Source organism: Buceros rhinoceros, unplaced genomic scaffold (assembly GCF_000710305.1).
Source record: "Buceros rhinoceros silvestris isolate BGI_N320 unplaced genomic scaffold, ASM71030v1 scaffold16916, whole genome shotgun sequence".
NCBI lineage: Eukaryota > Metazoa > Chordata > Aves > Bucerotiformes > Bucerotidae > Buceros > Buceros rhinoceros.
In genome coordinates, this window is record NW_010417092.1 from 27263 (window position 1) to 46978 (window position 19716).

At 39.9% G+C, this 19716-nt stretch overlaps 1 protein-coding gene across 1 annotated transcript in view; it reads left to right on the forward strand.

The window, feature by feature from the left end:
* Window positions 1–4221: 4221 nt before the first annotated feature.
* The window catches only part of LOC104495135 (rho guanine nucleotide exchange factor 7), a gene marked incomplete at its 3' end in the record, with an annotated part of 46459 nt that continues 30964 nt past the window's right edge, over window positions 4222–19716 (forward strand). Inside the window, exons 1-4 of the mRNA XM_010138065.1 lie at window positions 4222–4252; window positions 6444–6528; window positions 10588–10718; window positions 12889–13090. Coding sequence (XP_010136367.1) covers window positions 4247–4252; window positions 6444–6528; window positions 10588–10718; window positions 12889–13090 — 424 coding nt within the window. The remainder of the gene's footprint in view (window positions 4253–6443; window positions 6529–10587; window positions 10719–12888; window positions 13091–19716) is intronic.

Below are 19716 nucleotides of genomic sequence, written 5' to 3' on the forward strand. Positions count from 1 at the left end.
ATAAGTTGTATATGTTTAGTTTTAGCAACGTTAAAGTGTTGGCTTTGAAGCAGAGGCTTAGGTAAAACGTTATGTAGTATTTGAAATTAATGCTCTCCGGAGTCATTAGTGTTTTGATGCAGCTGGTTTGGACAAAAAACTCTTGGAGTTGTAAAAGTTTGATACAGCTACAGGGACTCTAAACCAATTTTTTTCTTAATTTAACCTTTGTCCTCTTAAGATTTGTGGTGTAAAATGTGGATACATGCATGCACACACAGACGTGCACGCAGACACTGCAAACTTCCATATGCATTTTTGTTGCTGATTGTGCCTGCTTTTGCAGATAACATATCAGGTCTTAAAAGTATTACTAATTGTAGGAATTAATTAAAACTTTCTAGGTAACGTGGTTGTTTTAATACAATTAAGTTTTTACTTTTGATGAACAGGTTTATATGAGCAGTAAAATCTATTTGAGATCTCCTCTCAAGTTTTATATATTATTTACCAATGAGTTTTAATTTCTCTTTTGAACTGTTAGCAAATCACACAGAAATCCTGCACTGCAGGTCTGTTCTCCCAGTTATTTTCAAACTTATCATCTTCTTGTCTTACTCTTAATTTTTGGAACAGAACCCATTTTTTTTCTATAGTTCTCCCTTGTGCTATGCATTACTATATTTGGGCAACAGTATGCTTCACAGAGATTTCCAGAACATTTGTAATCATCTCCTCTTCTTACGCCCTTGCTTTCCTCTCTCAGTTGTCATAGTTCCCTGCTTTTCTTATCTCTCCTTTTACTGCCGCAGCTTTCAGATGATAATGCTGTGCTCGAGGAACAGCTGCTGCATAATAGCTGAATGAGACTCAGCGCTGCTTACAGCTGACCTAGTGTGAGAATAAATGCAGAAATTTGTGCTCTGCATGTAGGCTTATGTACAGAAGCCTTTTTCCAGCTTGGGCTTATTAGGTGTCATCTGGGGAAGGTGGACAATGGATGGCCTCTGTGGCTTCCTTCCTGTTGCCAGGTGCTCCAGGGGTAGAAACGTGCTAGGGATGGTGGCATAACAAAGAGGAGTGTGAGAGATTCTTAGTGTTTTTCGGGAAGGTCACCTGTTTCTAACCATGAGTTGCCTTTTTTCCCCACCACTTGTTTGTTCATACTCCTGTGGCCAAAAATGCTGTAGCCTGTGCACTAGGAACAGGTGGAGTGACACGTTGTCCATAGTCATGCTGTGCCTTGCCAAGCTGCCCTGCTCGTTTCCTTTCATTTCCTCCGGGTGAGCAAGCCAATGTTCTCATAATCTTTTGCGCTAAGGGCCCAAGGCCGCCAAACTGAGCTGGAAAGTGTCCTGCCAGTTTAGTACACACAGCCTAGGGGTTACAGCTTATTTTGTGATTGGTGAGGTTAGCAGTGGCAGCCCTATCTGTGCTGCACAGATGTCTGGGTTGCTTGTGAGTCAGTTCCTCAGCTGCTGCAGTTTACGGTGCAGTGCTGTCAAGAAAGCTGTCATCTATTTTTGTCAGACAGATGCTTAAAATGTTAATATCAACTGGGAATACTGTACCTGTGTATATTCAAGAAACTAGTCTAGCAAGGAAATATTTATTAAGAAAAACCTATCTATTTTACTCTTAACCAATATATGAACTTTCCTTACTATAACTGTTACAGCTTTACTGATGCTCTGGTGATTTACAGATACGAGCAAGTTAAGATTAGTAGGAGACTTATTTGAAGAAAAAGTGTGCATCTGGAAACTTGTCTGAACCACCTTTTTTTCTCTCTTCTGTCTCCGTCTGTAGACCTTGCCTTATCCAGAGAAAATCCTTAATTTAAAAGTATTTCCTAATGGGCTAGAAGGGGGTAGTAAAATAGTACAAAGGATATCTGAGGCCTTAAACCCCACTGATTTGAAGAAAGAATGCTGCTGCAGGCTAACTGTATGCCTTAGTCTGCTCTCCAGGTATATTCTCAAGCTTATTTTCTAATTTCCTTTTCCTTTCACTCATTCCTCAGTTTTTCCAATTTCGGTAGTTACTGATTGTATCAGGCATGTGATGGACGAGCATTGTTATGTTAGCATTATTTCCTTACTGCTATTAGATCATAAACATCATCTGAACAGAAGTCTCCACCCACTGAGGGTTAGTGTTTTAGATGACTCAACATTACCTGAATGTATTATTATGGCCATTTTTAATGTGATAGAATTTAACAGAAGCATGTAGGGGTCAGTCTTGTTTTAAAATGAGGGTGGATTTGGTGATTGAACAACCAATAAGTAGATGAAGGGGATCTCTGAGGCATTTCGTTTGGGATTTTGAGAAATGTCAGTGATGGAAAAATCAATATGGCTCATATGAAATTAATTTGAAAACTGGGTTATTAGTAGGCTTTAATACAATTACGAATGTGGAATGGCCATCCAATGTACACCTCACTATAGAGGTATTGCTACCATTGGTACTTAACCATGTTATTTAACATTTCATTAATGATCTGGAAGACATCATAAAATTCTTATCAGTAAGGTTTGCCACCAGTTGAAATCCTAGAAGCAAAAAATGCAGGCATAGTTATATTTGGTATTGGTGGGACATGTGGAAAGGGAAGGCAGAATCTGTGGGTCAGGGTTAGGTAATCAGCAGGGTTTGGCAGTCAGTGTCCTGTGACTGAACGGGCCTGCATGTTCTTATGTGTAGTGTTATAGAGCACGTAAGATCACTTGTTACTCAGCAGTTTAGTTTGTTTCGCTTTTAGAATACAGTATCTGCCTGGGATATCGATGTGTCAAATGTTGAAATTCAGGAGAGAAAAGAAGAATGTGAGAAAGATGTTAGGAAACAGGAAAATAGGCAGATAAGAGGCATACCGGGATGAGCCTGCTAAGCTGGAAGTTCATTGCTTCCCAGATAACTATTTATAAATTGCGAAGTGTTTCCAGTGTAAGGCTTCTAATATAGTCCTGGTCTGTCTTTATTTAATAGGTGTGCTTCATGTCAATGTTTATATAAGGCATATCTGTATGTGGTAAATTCTGTGGAATTTAAAAAATAAAAGCATGTTATTTCAGTAGTTTGTTCAAAAGATTTGGCTTGGCTGGGTTCTTATCTGAGGTGATTTATGATGGTTTTATACTTGCATCCCGTCTCATGTTTCATCTGACTGTCTTGGTGGAAGGTAAGGATTGGATGAACAAGAGGGTAAATGTCATCCCAGGTGAAGTCTTTGCAGAGTTAAATATGTTGTATGCCTGGAAAGCAAGGGCATACCGGAAATACTGTTCTGTGAAGCCTTGTTTAATGTCTATATATGCCTGTCACAATGTTGAAAAGACAAATCTCAGTATTTCCAAGGTAATACCTTTCTAAGTGTTCACATCTTCAGATTTTAAGAGCTGTAAGCGTGTCCAAGCTTGAATTTATGTTGTGCTTCTGACATGGTTTGAAAAGTGGGTTATGCTAGTATTACAGGCCATAATTTAACATGCAGACCTTGTTGTTTGGTAATAGTTTGCAATACACAGATAACTTTGCTTGATAGTTGGATCTCAAAGTTCAGCTTTGATTCTTGCAAGCTGCAGAACTGAAGGTGTTGTAAGGGGGGGATGTTTGTCATCCATTGATATGGAATAGTGAAGTTACTGAATAGCTCTCACATTAAGATACAATGTTTTAAAGAGTCAGTTCTCACAGCTGATCTGTTCATAAATACCAGAATGAAGATTGTAGTCAGACTTCTCTTGAAAACCTGGAGCAGACTTTTCTTTGGCAATCCCATGGAAGCTCCTCTTACAGCATTGTGTTGCTTTTACTCGTGTCAGGGTTTTCAAATATATTGTGAAATGAGCAAACCACTGCTAAGATAGAAGGGTGTGAGTGGTGGGGTTGTTTTTGTTGTTGTTAGGAGAAAATCACCCTGAAGGGTGTCGCGTCCCCCTCCCCCTTATCAAATGCAACTAATGAACGTATTTGCCACAAGCGTGCTGAGGGTGGCTTCCTATCAGAACTGATTTATGTAAAATTGCAAGGAAACAAATGTTTCTCCTATCCTCCCATTGTGGTGTTTCCTGTGAAGTAGCAGACTGAATGCGTGTCCTGGATACAGGCTTTTTTATGGCACTATACGTGTTGGGATGATCCAATCAAATCATTCTTGGTATCCCCCTCCTCAGCATAGCAGGAAATGAGGCTTCCTCTCATCCTGTTGTTCTCCAGTTAGCCTGAATTTGGAGGGCTCTTGGCTCTGTCAGAATCCAGAATGAAGGTGAGCTTAAAATGGATTTAGAATTTTTTTCTTTGAGATTAAGTTGTAGTTTGTAACCTTTTTATTAAACATTCCTTCTTTTAATAGTTATCTCTCTCCCCTGTAGTATCTTTCTAGTGTCTGCACAAGTGCCTCTGTCTCATGTATTTCCTCCTTTTTTTAGGATCAGGGCCATTGTTTTGTGATTTTTTTTTTTTTCTGTTCGTACTAGTAGTTTGTTTCAAAATTACCACAATAAGCATGTAGCTAACAATGAAAATGTTACACTCCTGATGCTTTCTTGTTCCATAACAGCTTAAATTTTGTCCTCAATTTGAGCAGTGGTTAGACTGATCTTCACTCTGGCTTGGCGTTTAAGCCAGGTTTTATGTGTTCTGTCTTTTCCCATCTCTATTTATTAGAAATTGTAATATTAATAAAACTTCAGAGCTTTTTTTTGTACAATCAGATTATTTCTCGTTTGCTTAATGTCTTTTCTGTGTACATGGTCTTTAAATACTTCCTCTTGTTTCAGGAAAAACAGTACAAAATTCACATCTAGGCAGTTGCCTGGTCCCTCTCCTTACAGCTTTGAACAAATAAGAGTAGTCTTTACGTTATCTGTAGCCCACTGAAACTTGAAGAAATAATTATTTGACTTATTCTATGTGATTGATAACTCACATGAAATGTGAGTGATAACTGCTTGGAGTATATTAGTGTTTGCCCCTGCTTGATTCTGCATCTGTTTTCTGGCATTGCTCTTCTGAGCTGTGTACATGCTATCAGAACTTGAGAGATGTTGGCATCTGTACAGCTGAGGTAGCACTGCTGCTCGCTGGCACCAGAGGTATCCTTAGTCTGGGGAAAAAATGTGCATGGTAACATAAGCAAGTACCTCCAATACCCAATACTGTGAATGCTTTGGGAGGTTTTTTCTTTTCTTACTGAATAATACTGTCATGAAATGCTTCCTCAGTCTGCTCTACCTTCGTCAGCGTATGACATAACCAATCACAGCTAGTCTGGCAGTTCCGTCCATGGTTACTTTAGGTGGCTTTCATGAAAATTTCCACTTCTCTTGGGCTCAGGTAGCCGCCTTTGTCCCTTTCTTGCTTCTCCCCTGGGAATGTGGGTTTTTCCTCTCCTGCCTCTGAAGGCTGCTTCCTGGGATAGAGAGTAGAGGCTGTGCAACGGGTCTGTATCAGGAAAATAAATAGGGGTTTGTTGACTTTTTCAATAAAAATGGCTATGCTGAGGGAAATAAAATCTCTTTCTGTTTTTTAAATCAGTTGGAATGGCTGTATTAACTGCTTTTTTTATTGTCCTCTTTCTAGTCTTGCACAAGGGAATACTGTAACTCCTTTCAACCTATGCAGAATCTATTGCAAGAGCTATTTTCATGAAACTTGCAATGCACGTTTCCATTACCTCAGGCAAATATTATGGGTATCTTTTTTTTTTTCTTAATCTCTTCTTTTCCCCCTGAAAATGCACATGTTGAATGTCACCACCCAGTGCTTGAAAGTTACTGGAGTGTTTTCTACAAGATAGTTTGAGGGCTTGAATCTCTTTCCCACAGTTAAAAAATGAAAGTAACCCTCAGCTTTCATCCTCCCTTCCTCAAACCTCATTCTCCATCTAACCTGTCCTGCAACTTTACTCTTTGTAAAATTCATTAATTTTCCTTTCCTTTGTGTTTTATAGAATAAAGAGATGAAGTGTACATTGTTGTAGTACTTTCACAAATATTTCCAGTAATTTTAAAAGTACTTTATGAATAATCATGTACGGTGTCTGTGGCTGCTACAGAAAAAGAAGAGTATGCAAAGAGTAATGGTACCCAATATCTTTTTTGGCCAAAATGTCTAAGGAAAGCTTCTCTCTTCTGATAATTAAGTTTTATTCACCTTTCCTGTAATTTAAATGATGCTTGATATTTAGTTATATGCAGATGCAGCTGTTTCTATATTCTCTTCCTATTTAAAAATGAGGAGTTCTTTTCTTTTTTTTAAAAGAAAAAAAAAAGGGGGGAGGTGGTGGTGAGGGAGGAAAAATCCTTGCAGTTTTACTTGTCCAGAACAGTCACTGAGAGACTGATACCTTGATCAGGCAATAGCTTCTACAGTCATCATTCTACAGTCATGGATAGCGTAGAAATGCTTAGTTTAAAAGCTTGTTTCTGACTTCTTGCATGTTCTTCTGTTTTCAGACTTTTGATGCAAATGACCTGTATCAGGGACAGAATTTCAGCAAAGTTCTCAGCTCTCTCGTGGCTTTAAATAAGGTGACTGCAGGTAAGTAATATATGCTCTGTCTTGGTGCTCGCTTAAAATTACCATCAATTTGCATCAATGTGTATTTATACCTGTTGGTATATCCATGATAGAGTGAACATGCGTGGTGATTTTTAGAGTTTTTGATGCAGTTCTTGTTGTTGAGACTTCGGCATTGGCCTCCCTGGGGTTCTCTAGTCTCCTCTTCTGCAGAAGGAAGCTTTGCAGTGGAGCTAAGTCTGAGCCTTTTAGCTGGCAAGAGTTTTTGGAAAAAGGGCCTCTTCCGGTTGTTTGTGTGTGTGTTTTTGTTCCCCCCCAATTTGAAATGGTGAAGTTGACTTTAGCTCCCCTCTGTCATTCTCAAATTTGATCAATTTTTGTCAAGGTTTATGTTGTTCCCTCCTTGCTTTCCATTCCTCAGCACCATCCTTTCTTCACAGTAACGAAAGGATAGCCTACACGTTCAATCCCTTAAGCCACATGTTTCACTTAGGTAGCAGCTAGAAGTCATGAACCACCCTTCTCAAGTTATTTGGTGGGAAGGAGGAAGCTGTAGAAAATAGTGTACAGGTGAGAGGTGTCTGTGCTTCACTGAAGGGTGAGGCTGTGCTAAACTATTACAACTGGACCCAAGAACAATTAAGAAATATTAATATTGGTGGCCTTTTTTGGCTTCTCGCAGCTCCATGCTAGGACTTTACTGGAACTTGCTGCTGACAGTGTAATAGTCATCAGGTTAGAGTCTCTTGAGAGAGAGATTATTTTAAAATGGACCATACTTATTAATTTTTATGTGAGGAGGAAAAGGAAGCTGATAGAAAAGTCAGTGCTGGATCAGTGTTATTTTATTTAGCTGTAATATGATAATTATCTTGTAACTTGTATAATACTCCTCTACTCCGTTACAACAGAGACTTTTTTGTGGCTTTTTTTTCTTTTATCAGAAGACACCTCTTAAGAGTGAGTTTTTACATTCGTTAGTTCTAATGGATGAACATGGAGTAATACCATTGAGTTCTCTGAAGCTACTTACACCAGCTGAAGATATCACCTTTCATTATAACTGCAAGTGCAAATATAGACTATTTTGGTACATCTTTAAAGCTGCAGTACCCTGACCATAGCTGTCTTTAAAGGAGAGGAAAAGTGTGGCTGTTTGGTCCAGACATCAGTAGATTAATACCCACATCAAGAAAGCCACAATTGCAGCTGACTTAGAAAGGACTTGGGCTGATCCATTTCACTGGAGGAGTGGGTGCTGGTGGCATGGAAACCGAAAATGAAAACCGCATGCAAACTGAGGTGTTGCCACATTCCTATGAGCAAGCAGAGCTGACCAACTGTTCTTCCAAACAGTTTTCTTTAATTGGGTGACTGTAGAAGGCATTTTAGAATGCAGTCTCTGTGCTCTAGTATTGGAAGATGGCTGTCAAATCCCTGTCTGGGCCTGTGAGAATTTCGGGTATACACAAGTTCTTCTGAGATGGGCCTTTCTGCAATGGCAGGAGTGTGAGGAATGAGCATGAAGGCGGATGAAAGGCTGCTGTGGATAACTTCAGGAGGAGTGCAATCAAGGTACCAGATGCTGTTTGTAGACAAGAGGAGAGGAACTAGTGTAGGGGAGTTGAGATAGTGGTAGAGAAGAATAAAAGGTGTTATGACTTTGGATGGATGGAGGAGTGAAACTTCTGAGAAAATCACCAAATGAATATTTGTCAAACGTGCATATTCTGCTACCATTCAAGAGTCTTCAGTTTTTAGCAGCAGGGTTTAACTTTTTTCTGACAATCCCATTGAAAAATGCATTGAACATGTTTATTTGATATTTTAATGGAAACTTTAATGGATACATGAGGTCTGCAAGCCTTTTAAATCTGTTTGAAGTTCAAACTGGTTTGAAAATACTCAAGTGTTATTGGTAGAAATACTTGTAATTTACATGCGGCTTGTTTGTAATAATTTTCCTTCTTTTAACTCCAACACATGCAGTTTCTAATTCAGGCCTCAAACGGTGCTCTTGTGTTGTTTTGTTAGCTCTGCTGTTGCAAAATAGAAAATTTTGGGAATCAGACCACACCTAAACAATTTCTAGACAGTGTGTTCCAGGGTTGCCCAGAAGCTGGAACAGACTGCCATGAGTCAACCCGATCTTGTTTTCCTAGATGAACTATGTCAAGGTATAATGCTGGATTTGTTGGTGTGTCTGTTGTTGTTCTATTTAACTGCAGTTAGGAAATATAGCAAACTGTACATGGATATGTTTCAGGTTACTTTCTATCCTTAAGTTCTATTAGATATTACTGGTGACAGCAGCTTTGAAATTTCTGGGAGCAATAGCATTAACCGTAAAGTTATGATTTACAAACAAAGCCCATGATCTAGTCCCATTTCTTTCCTGGCAGTCTGTGAAAACAAAGATGTATGTCCTTTCTGTAATCACCGGTGTTTGCATTAATATAGCCTTTAAATATATATATAGGCTATATAATTATATATAGCCTTTAAATGCTCTTAGAAAGGCTCACAAAATGTGTGACTTAAATGTGTAACAATACTATCCATATGAAACATGTGAAAATGATCCATATCCATATGAAACAAGCAACTTAATATGAATAGTCTAATTTTCCACTGCTTGACTAGGGAGTGTATATTTACAGGGTTTTTTTAAGGATAATGATTTTCAAGGGATAACAATGACTCTTTTAAAAAGATGCACCTGAGGAAGGTGTTTTCCGCTCAGCCACTGGGGCTTGGAGTATCCTTTGTGCTTATCTGTGCTTATTGTCAGTCTCAAACCCTTTCCCTTCTCATGCATCTTAGCTGCTGATGGATGCCTTGCTAAAGGCAAGGAGACTTAACAGAGGTATAAAAACCAGGAGAGCAATTGGAAGGCTTGTGTAGTCTAGTAAAACCATCTAAGTTTGGAAGGGCTCCTTGAAGGTCAGATGCTGACTGATGTCCTTGTGTGTGGGCAAAACATGAGGAATAAGAATGACTTGACATACTCATACAAAGGATCAATGTTTGTCTGCTGTAACACATCACCTGTGCAAGTGCCCCAGGAGCATCCACCTCCTTGGGTTTGGCTGTGAGGTCTGGGGGAGTGGTTACAGCCAGGATTAACCCCATTCCATCATAACACTGGAGGGAGGCTCCCAGCAGCATGGCAGGAGGCTGCAGTCAGCACTGACCTCTACCCCTTAGGAGCAAGCCACTTTCAGTGCAGTTTGGGCCCCTGTCTGGCTGTGACCTGCTAGTCTGCATGAGGACACCCCACCCATCGATGGGTGGACATCCTGTCCCCAAGGAGATGCCCGATGTCCAGAGCTGGGACTGCCCTGGTGCCCCAGCTGCTTCACTTCTGTCTGGGGCAGTAGGGTGAGCCCTGTCCTGCCGCTCCCTTGATGCCTTCCAGCCCACAGGGACCCCAGCAGCATCCTGATGACACGTAATGCTGCCCTTTGGATGAACATCTCAAGTGGGTGTGCTTCTCGGAGTAGAGACAAATGAAAGAAGGGAGAGACTTTGGGAGGGTGTTGTTTTTCAGAGCAAGCTTCTTTTCTATTCCTTCTATCCCTTTCTGTCCCTCCAAAGAAGAAAAAATAGCTTAGTTGGCAAAAATGGGACGAGACAAAGGAACATAAGAAAAAAAAAACAGTGGAAGGAATGTTTTAATTGAGGAGGAGATGGTGGTGGTGGGGGGAAGAGCTAAGAAACAGATGTGTCTGGCTTTACTTCAAGTTTTATACATTCAAAATTTCTTGGCCACTAGCTAAAATGATGCCTTTTGATTACCTTTAAATAAACTGGTAGTTAGTAGGAACAGAGAGAGACAACCCTAACCCTCCTCCTCCTAATCAGCTGAAATTTTTGTCCTGTCTGTCTGGGGAGGAAACTGTCAGTGTCTCAGGATTTCAGATTGATTATCACTATAAATTTTTGTATCATCTTGAACTTTGAGCAACTGCAGATCTGTCAAATCTGCTTTAAGCACGTGAATTTTACAGGAGAAAGCAGAAGTTATTATGCAGATTTCTCAAATTCTAATATTTACTTTTCTTTTTCCCACTCCTACAGACATAGGGCTGGGCAGTGACTCTGTATGTGCACGTCCCTCATCTCATCGGATAAAATCTTTTGATTCTCTGGGATCCCAGTCTTTACACACTAGAACTTCAAAACTCTTTCAGGGACAGTATCGGAGTTTGGTAAGTTCCAGAAGAAATGAAACATGCTGCAGTATGATTTTTTTTTTTTTCCTTTTGATGATATTTATAAGTCGACAATAGTGAAACAAGGTAACTGCTTCCTCTCTTCCACCTCTGTATTTCAAGCCTGTGACATTCTATTTTTGCAGCTTTTCTTATGTTCCAAAATACATGCAGCTTTCTGTGAACTTGTAATTAGTTTTTTTTCTCACCACTCCACATTGTCTGCATACACAGTATCTTTCTGGATTTCTTTTACTTTTCAGTATAAGGACTTGCTTCTCCTGGTTTTATTTCTTACTCTTCAGTAAAAGGACTTGCTTTTCCAAAGGCAAAAATCTCATTTTCTCCATTTCTCTAAATTTATGGATGACGACTGAAGGATATTCAAACCTCACCTAAGGTGGTACTTCTAATGTTGGCAGTATCGGTAGTTGTTCCTCTTATGTTTCAAGGAGAATCCTTAAACTAGGATTGAAGGAAACTTTTAGGCAACTGAGCAGCATGGGCTGTTGTTTAAAGTACAGCTGAAATCAGGATGGAGTGCTGTATCGAAACTGTGATGAAAGGTACTTTTAGTGACTAAAAGGTTTGCAAGGAGAGTTAAAACCTTTCTGTAAACTTTTTCCATGCTTGAAGGAAGTTGTTCTGAACTGTGATGATTGCTATGTGAAACTTTAAACATGGTGCTTTGCTTAAGCTTTCTTAGGTGCGGTTTGATGTGTTTTCTCTGGTAGCAGAGCCCATTCAAGTTCTTGCCCTAGGCCACTAGTTCCAGCTCCCACTCTGCTGTTCACAGCCCACTCGGTTTTGCTGATGCAACGTTTGTGGGACTAGCTGTTAGCCAGACCACTGAAGTAATCAGGATTTTGAATGTTTCTGTCACTTGGGGAATCTGAGCAGCTCTGCAGAAAGTTGCAAAGAGGTAGAGGAGTGTGAGAAGGAGGAAAAGAGAGCTAATGATCAAACTCAGGAAGTTCTTAGTTGGATTTTGCTGCTGTAGATGATCAATTTGTAACTGTTTTTGTTAAATTTGTACTCGGTTTCCTCTACTGGAGAGCCATCCTGTCACAGTGAAGGATCTGTGGTAGATGTCACTGTGCAAGTTTGCTGCTTATTTTGTGGATTTTTACCATTTACTATGGCAAAACCTTTTCTCTTGTTGAGCAGTCATAGCAGATGAAAGCACATGATGTACACGCAGAGGACTGAGGCAGAGGTGCTTCTTTGAAAATGTGATATTCTGATTGTCAAATGTTGTGACTTGAGCAGTATCTTGGGGCTTTCTGCATGTTTTCAAAGTTGTTTGCCCTCATTTTCCTACAGTTTATCAGCCACTAAAAGTCTCATTGATAAATTGAGTTTTGTAGTACAGTAACATGATTGCTGTGGATATGAATTAAGCTAACATGTTGTAAGATCGCAGTGACCCTATGCAGTGCGTCTTTTAATCTCCTCAGCTATATAGACAACCAGTAGGTGAAATTTTGCTACCTGGGTAGCTGGCTAGGTTTACTTACACAGTCGTTTTCTCACTAAGTTACTTTTTTATTTATAGAGTTACTTTTAAATTTATATATTTATTTATATGTATTTTTATGTATTTATTTATTTTATTTATATAGGTGTTGATCCTTATTTGTGATAGAGAACAGATATGGTTTTTAGTTCTGTTCTCTTAGTTCCAGTGCAGTAGATTGTGTTTGGATTATTTAAAGCTGTCTGAGTATGTAGTATTAAAAGTTTTAAATTAAATTAAACCCAACTCAGTTTTGCCTTCCAGTGTGGAAAATTTTAGGAAAAAAACTTCTGTAATGTAAAGTTGTTATGTCTTAGTAGTTCCCAAAGGCAGGGTCAACTTATACTGTCTATAGAGAAAGAATTTTTGGGGGGAGTGTTATTCTCATTTTAGCTCTGTTACCCCCTTCTGATTTCTAAGATACTGTAATAAAGACAACATACTCCCTGGGCTGATACAAATCCATAGATTAAAAAAGACAGAAACACTGGAAAAAAAGCAAAGCATCCCTTAGAAATGCTTAGATGTCTGGGAAGTGTTGTGTGTGGAGGAGAGGCTAATTCCATTTTATGGCTACTTCTGTTTTGTGTATGGAATATTTGTTTAAATCTCTAACGTGATCTTCTTGTTCTTTGTATTCTCGCTTACTAGGACATGACAGATAACAGCAACCATCAGTTGGTGGTGAGAGCAAAGTTTAATTTTCAGCAGACAAATGAAGATGAACTTTCTTTTTCAAAAGGAGATATTATTCATGTTACAAGAGTGGAAGAAGGAGGCTGGTGGGAAGGAACGCTAAATGGCAAAACAGGGTGGTTTCCAAGTAACTACGTACGAGAAGTAAAATCAAATGGTGAGTTTTTAAGAAGATTTTATTTGCACAAATTCTTTCTTTGGGTAGAGGTTGATAATTGGTTGATTCATTAAAAATTGTAAGTCTTTTTTGTTTAAGCTTGACTGTCTTTACTGAATTCATACTCCCCCCCCCAAATTCACTATATAGAGTGCTCTAGGACTTTTGAATTAACAGTAAGCGTGCAGAAAACTACTCCATTCTGTTTGCTTGTCCGTCTGTCTTTGTCACAGTTGGACTACTCTGACTTCATCAGTCTAAATACCTAGAATGCTGGATTTTGGCTGACATACTTGGAATTGGTGGTTTGGGTTTAAATAGTGAGAGATTTCCTGCAAGTCTCTTTAAAACCAACAAAACCAGAACCCAACCCAAAACAAACCCTCACAAAACCAACCAAAAAACTACACCAAAAAAATCTCTAAATGTGTCCTATTACTTAGAAGCAAACAGCCTCAGGAAAAATCCCCATTTCTACTGAAATCTACTGAAAGTTAGAGACGGTTTTTCAAAGATAATATATTTGTGATTTTTCTTTTTCTTTATTGCCCATGTGCTCTCAACTTTCCTTTATACAGGCTTCACTCTTCCACTGAAGTTTTATTTTGAACTTCTGTTAATGAAGGTCATCTTCATGACTGAGTGTTGGAATTAACATTTGCTTTTTAATCCACTAGGGTCTTGAAGTGGGTGTCATAGTCTCTTTTTTTTTGGTCTCTTTCCTGTCTCTGCTTGCATTGAGGTGAGGGATAAACCCAGCAGGCTAAAACTACCCAGGGACTCTCATGCTTTGGGCCATGCCAAAGTCATTGGCATGACTTTTTCTTTATCTTTTTTAGGCAGCTGTATAGATGCGTGATTGCAAAGTGAAGTTTTGAGGGTAAAACTGTATTTTTAAACTTCCTCATTCTCCTCCAGTAGCATCCTCTTATTTTTTCCATTGATTTACTATCTACAGTCTGTTTTTGCAGAGTGTTAGAGTCTTAGATCTGTAACTTTGTTGTCATTTTCAACTACATCCTCTTAGGCATAGTCACAATGTAAGACTTAGATTTAATGTTCTTCACGGATTTTGCAGATGTGGCTTATCCTGAAAAACAATTCCTGAAGCCTGTTTTTTCTTGTCTGTAGTGTTGTAGCCATCTCTTTCAGCCACGATGACTCTCTTGTCCCATCACTGTTTATTGAAAATATTGCTGCAGAGGTCTTGTTTGGATTTCATCAGTTTTGATCTCTTCTGACTCCTGGGACTGGAACCTGGGTCAACAGTTAGGATCCAGAATGGAAGTAGCTTTTAACAGTGAACATACAAGAACCAAAGTTTTCCAGCAACTGAAATTACGGTTGTTCTTTTCCTGTTGTTTGGGTTTTTTTAAGAATATTTCACTTTGGTTAGGTAACTTTCCTAAATAAGAAAGCCAACAAGCTGTGGGGCTGAGGTTAGTACCAAGTGCAGACTGTTTCTTGCCAGTCCTTGCAACACTGTCCGGTTTCCTGGGGGCTTTGATGAACTGCTTCAAGTCCCTGGTTTAACTTTCACTTCTCATCATCAGAAAAGTTTTCTGCTAAGCTCTTATTTTCCCTTTGCTGTACAGGGATGGTCCATGTTCTGAAAGGGCTTGCTCCTTCTGGCTTCTGCAAGACTACTCGTGCTCTCAGAGCAGGCTTTCATATGCTCAGTTGCTTCTGTGGAAGGGACTATATGCCTGTGCTTTTCTCTTTCTCAGGAAGTTGAATTCATTGTTTTTTCTGTGCATTTACTGACAGTTGCAAAGTTAAAATGACTGACCCATAGCTCTCTAGCTTTCCTCCGTGCTCCTCCTCCTTTTTAAAGATAATTACTATGTTTGGCCTTTTCCAGTACTTTATGGAACTTCACTTGTCCTCTGTTTTCAAACATGGCTGTAGCTAGTTCCCTTGCTGCCAAATCAGTGCAGCAGGTACTGTTTCATTTCTCAAAATACTAGTTTCAACTTGCTTTTAGGCCTTTGTACGTATGTGTTTGAATTGTCTGAAGTTGACCTTTTTATAATGAGGATGAAGGGGTGATAGAAGAAAGCATGACTAAGAGTTTCTTGCCACAGTTAATAACTCTTCTTCTCTGTTAATTGCAGATCAGCTTTTTCCTTGATGTGTGTACTATGGAACATTTTGTTGCTTCTGCTCTTATATCCCCATTAGTTGTATTTTAACTGGTGACCTCACTTTATAGTTTTGCTTCTGTTTGTTTTTTTTTTTATCTTTGAGGTCATTGTAGTATTTGTAGATATTTGATCATGTCAATTTGCATCTACTTTTTCTGTTGTTCCTTTGAGATGCCCATAATTTTTAAAGAACTTGTCATTCTTGTGAGCCTTTTCTCCTTTCTTGAGTTGGTAGTCTTTCACTGTCCATTTTTCTTGACTTCCTGGCAGCTATATACCTTGCTTCAAGATTTCCCTAATTCAGAAATATTTTAAGTGCCTCTATGCTTTAAGCATAAGTTTCAAACAAAATGCTTTTTTTAGATATATTTTAAAATGAGTTAGTAGAACTCACTTTCTTGCAAACACAATTTCAGAATGTGTTTTCTATCAGCATTATAGTGAATTGGCTTAAAGATCAGGATAGGGTTTTTGAAATGCGTTCTCTTGATTAAGGTCTTTTCATGAACAAAATGTTCATCTTGGGAATCCTGGCAGTTTTCAAAATACTCTGTAAAATGTTCTGACATTGACGGTATGATTGTACCCTTCTTTCTTCTCTCAGTTGTGGCTGAAAATACTGCAACTAGTTAGAAATTCTTAACAGGCAACACTGTTAGGATTTCTTGGCGGTAAGTTATTTGGAGAGCTCCTGAGAAATGGTGGGTTTGATTAAAATAGATCCCTTCAGTCTGCTGGAACCTGACTCCAGCAAACTAGGTAACAGAAGGAAGAAAACAAGCTCTTTATGCATGTGTGGTTTTTGTTTTAATTCTCAAAAAATTCATAGGCATTAGAAGTTTAGGTAAGTGGATTTTTGTTCTAAATGAAAATCCTCCAATGTCAGATAACTGTGTATTTGTAATCTTGACCCTCCAGGACTCCCGTACCCACCAGGACTCCCGTTCTTGGCAGGCCCCGGCCACCCCATGCCCAGGTCTGTGATGTCTGGAGGTAGAGCAGCGACTCTTTCACGGGCACCCCCTTGCCATGGGGAAGGAGCTTGTGTGCCCTTGTGGGGTTGAGAGCTGTGCTGGTGGTGGCATGTGCCTCCGGTGGGGTCTCCCAAGCCAGACAGGTCTCAGCCGAAGGGTCAGACAAAGTGTGTCCACAGGCAGGATGGGCTCACTAGCCTTTGGGCAGCCATCCTAGGAGAAGGACAACTCTGACTCCAAACCCAGGCAGATGGAGCTCGTTTAGCCTTGTAAGGCATCCATCATCTAAGAGAAGGATACTCTAACCAAACCTACGACCCGAGGACTTCGCTGTCACTGTCCAAGCTCGCTAGGCCTCAGGTGTAAATGGTGGAGCCAGTTCCGCGCTCGCTGGTGCCTCACCTAAAAAATCCACCGCACAGGCCCGAAGGGTGCACTCATCGCTTGCAGTGAGCATGGGAAAAGCCCTTCCCAGATCTTCGTTCGCGAAGCCAAGCCATGAGTGAATGTAATCTTGGCATGTATGGTTGCTCCGAAGTTAAATATTCAAGAAAAGAAAGAAGGAGCTGCTTGGTAATGGGAACTGCCTTTACCCACATTACTTTCTTAAAATTACAGAAGAAAAGTAAACTAGATTAAATATATTGTGCAAGCAGAGCATGTAACATGATGAGGTATCTCAGAAAAGCTAAAACATCACAAAGGTGTACCCATGTTTACTATGTTGCAACCTGTTGGCTTAGCTGTTCCAGAATGATCAGCGTTACCACAGAATCCTAATACGTGTGCGAGGTGAGCTGTGGCTGGTGTGAGATTGTTGAGCAAAGCACAGCAGTTGGTTTTCCAAGGCTGGACAATGACTGTATTTTTGGCTGAGATGTTAAATGATTTTTATTTTGCTTTTGAGAGTGTATTTATTATGTCCTGTTCCACACCCCTGGCCCAAGGAGAAAAGGAGGATTTGTCAGAAATTGTGATATTTGGATCAAATTTATAAATAGAATTTTAAAATGTAGTTCTGGTTTCTCTTCAGGTGTGTGCCTACACTGTAAGGATCAAAAATAGATGGTCCATATCTCCCTTCCTCCCTCTCCATGCACATGTTTTCATTTCCCTTTTTAAACCCTGTAACGTCTTCCTTTTTTTTAATGGTCTTTGATCACTACTCAGAAAGTACTTTGAAATTGGAGGACTTTATTTTCATCTTGCCATACTGTTATACAGGACAGAGGATAAAAGATTTATACTGTGTAAACTTGTTAGATGTTTGACAGTGTGGCCTAATTGAGTTGTTTTTTTTCTTTACATAAAATGGAGCAGGGAGGGGTGAAGATATAGGTGGAGCCTTGTCTCTTATATTGCTTCTTCTGTCTCGCATAGTAGTGATTTGGAGACCGAGTTCTGGGAGTTTCCTTGTGATGAAAAAAATAGCAGTTAGCCAGAATGGGATGTGCTTGCTTAGCTACTGTCAGATGTTAGTTAGATTTTAGTCACATGCTCACTTGCTGGGTTTTATCAAAGTGTAATTCATTTAAATGGCATGAGATTATGCAGAAGGGAATATAGCTTTGAATAATTATGTTTGATAGGTCACAAACTGTGTTCTAATTCTTCACAGAAATTAATGTGTCATTAATTGTGTCCAAATCTCTCTTCTGTTATGCTTTTCTGACAGTTATGATAGTATCAGGCCCAGTGCAAATTAGTGTTAGTTCTGGTTCTTCTGGTCGGATGTTTAAAAAAAATGACAATTAAGAAAATCAGTGTGGAAAAAGGTCAGAATATAGTGGAAGAGTAGAGCATCTGCTGTTCCTGTCCTGTGGTGCATGAGGGAAAGACAGATATACTTTTAGCTTCGTGGTGGGGAGGAGAACCCAAAACAAACAAACGAAAAAAAAACCTCACCAAGAATGTTAGTTTTCCTCTTTCCAACCATGTACACTTGGAGGGGTATTTTGAGTGTTTTTTGTCTTGTCAAGTGTTATTCTACAGGCATAACTAGAATAGAGGTTGGGACCAGTGAATACTACCAGGGAAGAAGCACTGGTAATGTCTGCGTTGTGGACAGAGGTGTGCTGCAGCGATGCCCGAGCCAGCTTGAGAACTGGGAACAAGTTTAGGTCTGCCCTCCTGGTGTTGAACTTCAAGAGATTAGTCTAGAGAGACAGCTTGCTTGTAGCGCTTCACTGACAGGGACCACATAGCTTTTGGAGTCTCAGTTGGCACATCTTACCTCCCTCACTGTAGGATGAAATAGGCCAAACTGGATCTTTGCATCAAGGTTATGCACCGTAGCCCAGTAATGGCAGAAACACATGATGATGTTCTTGCGGTGGTAGGGCTGAAATGCTTTGCTAGAGCATGTCCTGAAGGATTGTTTTATGGAGTAGTGTGCAGTAGACTGTTATGTCATGTTCATTTTCATATAAACTGGAGACACGACAGAAGAGAGATGGGAGAGGATGTAAGAACGACAAGTAATTTGAAGGCAAGTAGAAGAAATACTTGCATGTAAATGAAAATATAATGGATCCAAACATTGGGAAGGATTGAGTAAGTTGTCCCTTTACAATCATTTAGGTAGAGCTTTGCAAAGGATCAGGTAGTTTCATTTGTTGAAGTTTGAAATTAGAAAAGCTATGATCTCCAAAAGGGTTTTTTCTAATGCAACTTTCTGCAGCTTTGGGGGGAATGTAAACCCAGCCAAAAGCTACACAAGAGTTTTAAGTGGTTCGTTAAGGCAAAGAAAACACAAGTGAATCACAGGTTTTAAATTAAAGTGGTGGAACAGAATTGGTTTAATGCTTAATGCAATTAAAACCCGAAATCAATCAACTGAAGTCAAACAGGACTGCTGATAAAGAGAGAAATATATATACTTTTATACTCAAAAGTATAAATACATAAATAGGTATATACAGATACATTCCCTCCCCACCTCGCGTTGAACTTAAAGACCTGTGCTGCATGGCCAGGGGCCGGGTGGGGGGTGGAGAGAGTCGAGGAGAGTTGTAGCGTTCTTAACCTCCAAGGTTCCAGTCCATAAACAAACTGTCCAGGCAAACTTTCGCTGAAGAGTCTTTCCCTCTCACCCCTTGTAGAAGACGTCATCGTATCTTCTTTTCCACTGCAGTGAGCAGGGGGGGTCATATCTCTCGGGTGATGGTCCAGCGTCTGCCCTGGCACAGTGGCTTCCTTCACAGTCTTATGGGGGATGGTCCTTCTCCACATCCCTCCATGGTGGATCACTCAATGTGGGGGCGGGGACACCTCACCTCCAGGAAAACAGGAAGGTATCCCCAAAAGAGTCTTTTAGAGTCTTTTACTGTTGCATGGAGGAAGCAGTGTTCTTTCTCTCTTTGATAGAAATCTCTCTCTGGGTCCTGTGCTGAAACTCAAATGGGTGCGCTGGGGAGTGTTGAAAAACTCTGCCTAGTGGCTCAGGCGTTTGATTGATATGCCTTGGCTCCCAGTAAGAAGCCAAGAGGTCTGGCGTGTTTTCCCCACA